We start from the raw sequence: 2500 nt of genomic DNA on the forward strand, positions 1-2500 counted from the left end.
CAGCCTTCGTGGTCACAATCTTCATCGTGGTGGTCTGCGTGGGCTGCCAGAGGTGAGAGGTCACTGCCAACACATTTGACACATCTCACAGAATTCTCTCTCTCTCTCCCTATCGCTTTTTCTCTCTCTCTTATCCCTTTCTCTACCTCTTCCTAATCTCCTCTTTTATTTATCTCTCCCATCTCACACTCTGTCTTCCATCTCACAATGTCTGTCCCTCCTCCCTCCCTTTCCTCCTCCCCCCCCCCCCCCCCCCCCCCCCCCCCCCCCCCCCCCCCCCCCCCCCCCCCCCCCCCCCCCCCCCCCCCCCCTCCGTGCGTCCTGAGAAGAGAATGTGTGATGAATGTTAATGGTTTGTATTGTCAGATCAGATTAAATGCTCTTCCTAGGACAGTGGAGAGGGCAGGGCACATCCACAGTCTAGGGAACAGGGCTCCCTCTCGCTAGACAAAAGCAATGGAACACAGTATGGTGTGGTTCTTACAGAACCTTCAGGGACTAAAGAGACTCAACCCTCAGTGGCTTTGTTGCCAGGGGATATGCACTGTGACCAGACATACAGTGCCTTGCGAAAGTATTCGGCCCCCTTGAACTTTGCGACCTTTTGCCACATTTCAGGCTTCAAACATAAAGATATAAAACTGTATTTTTTTGTGAAGAATCAACAACAAGTGGGACACAATCATGAAGTAGAACGACATTTATTGGATATTTCAAACTTTTTTAACAAATCAAAAACTGAAAAATTGGGCGTGCAAAATTATTCAGCCCCCTTAAGTTAATACTTTGTAGCGCCACCTTTTTGCTGCGATTACAGCTGTAAGTCGCTTGGGGTATGTCTCTATCAGTTTTGCACATCGAGAGACTGACATTTTTTCCCATTCCTCCTTGCAAAACAGCTCGAGCTCAGTGAGGTTGGATGGAGAGCATTTGTGAACAGCAGTTTTCAGTTCTTTCCACAGATTCTCGATTGGATTCAGGTCTGGACTTTGACTTGGCCATTCTAACACCTGGATATGTTTATTTTTGAACCATTCCATTGTAAATTTTGCTTTATGTTTTGGATCATTGTCTTGTTGGAAGACAAATCTCCGTCCCAGTCTCAGGTCTTTTGCAGACTACATCAGGTTTTCTTCCAGAATGGTCCTGTATTTGGCTCCATCCATCTTCCCATCAATTTGAACCATCTTCCCTGTCCCTGCTGAAGAAAAGCAGGCCCAAACCATGATGCTGCCACCAACATGTTTGACAGTGGGGATGGTGTGTTCAGCTGTGTTGCTTTTACGCCAAACATAACGTTTTGCATTGTTGCCAAAAAGTTCAATTTTGGTTTCATCTGACCAGAGCACCTTCTTCCACATGTTTGGTGTGTCTCCCAGGTGGCTTGTGGCAAACTTTAAACAACACTTTTTATGGATATCTTTAAGAAATGGCTTTCTTCTTGCCACTCTTCCATAAAGGCCAGATTTGTGCAATATACGACTGATTGTTGTCCTATGGACAGAGTCTCCCACCTCAGCTGTAGATCTCTGCAGTTCATCCAGAGTGATCATGGGCCTCTTGGCTGCATCTCTGATCAGTCTTCTCCTTGTATGAGCTGAAAGTTTAGAGGGATGGCCAGGTCTTGGTAGATTTGCAGTGGTCTGATACTCCTTCCATTTCAATATTATCGCTTGCACAGTGCTCCTTGGGATGTTTAAAGCTTGGGAAATGTTTTTGTATCCAAATCCGGCTTTAAACTTCTTCACAACAGTATCTCGGACCTGCCTGGTGTGTTCCGTGTTCTTCATGATGCTCTCTGCGCTTTTAACGGACCTCTAAGACTATCACAGTGCAGGTGCATTTATACGGAGACTTGATTACACACAGGTGGATTGTATTTATCATCATTAGTCATTTAGGTCAACATTGGATCATTCAGAGATCCTCACTGAACCTCTGGAGAGAGTTTGCTGCACTGAAAGTAAAGGGGCTGAATAATTTTGCACGCCCAATTTTTCAGTTTTTGATTTGTTAAAAAAGTTTGAAATATTCAATAAATGTCGTTCCACTTCATGATTGTGTCCCACTTGTTGTTGATTCTTCACAAAAAAATACAGTTTTATATATTTATGTGTGAAGCCTGAAATGTGGCAAAAGGTCGCAAAGTTCAAGGGGGCCGAATACTTTCGCAAGGCACTGTATAGATGTTCTGTAGCTCAATGTTAAGCCTAATGTTAAGGAATCTGTAAATGTAACCAATAAAATAAATATGTTGATGTTGCCACAAACTGTCTGGATAAAAGTCTCCTCTTTACTCTTTTTAGTTTGGTAACGATTTATTTTTCTTGTGCCGAACTCCTGCCTCCAATGTGTTGTTATAGTGTGACAGTCCTGTGGGATGTGGAGGTGTAGACACCTGCCCACTGTTCCCCAAGGGTAGACAGAGCTGAGAGGTGTCTAGAGAGGGGTGATGTGTCGTGGGCTGAAGAGAGAGACCCCTGAGTCCCCGGGGCATCTC

General features: G+C 44.8%; 1 protein-coding gene across 1 annotated transcript in view; it reads left to right on the top strand.

Moving 5' to 3' along the window:
* LOC139368861 (uncharacterized) overlaps positions 1–2500 on the top strand; it is a 98682-nt gene that overhangs the window by 63708 nt on the left and 32474 nt on the right. The window contains exon 2 of the mRNA XM_071108297.1: positions 1–52. This exon is cut by the window's left edge and continues 130 nt beyond it. Within this exon, the coding sequence (XP_070964398.1) occupies positions 1–52 (52 nt within the window). The remainder of the gene's footprint in view (positions 53–2500) is intronic.

Source organism: Oncorhynchus clarkii, chromosome 16, assembly GCF_045791955.1.
Source record: "Oncorhynchus clarkii lewisi isolate Uvic-CL-2024 chromosome 16, UVic_Ocla_1.0, whole genome shotgun sequence".
NCBI classification, from domain to species: Eukaryota; Metazoa; Chordata; class Actinopteri; order Salmoniformes; family Salmonidae; genus Oncorhynchus; species Oncorhynchus clarkii.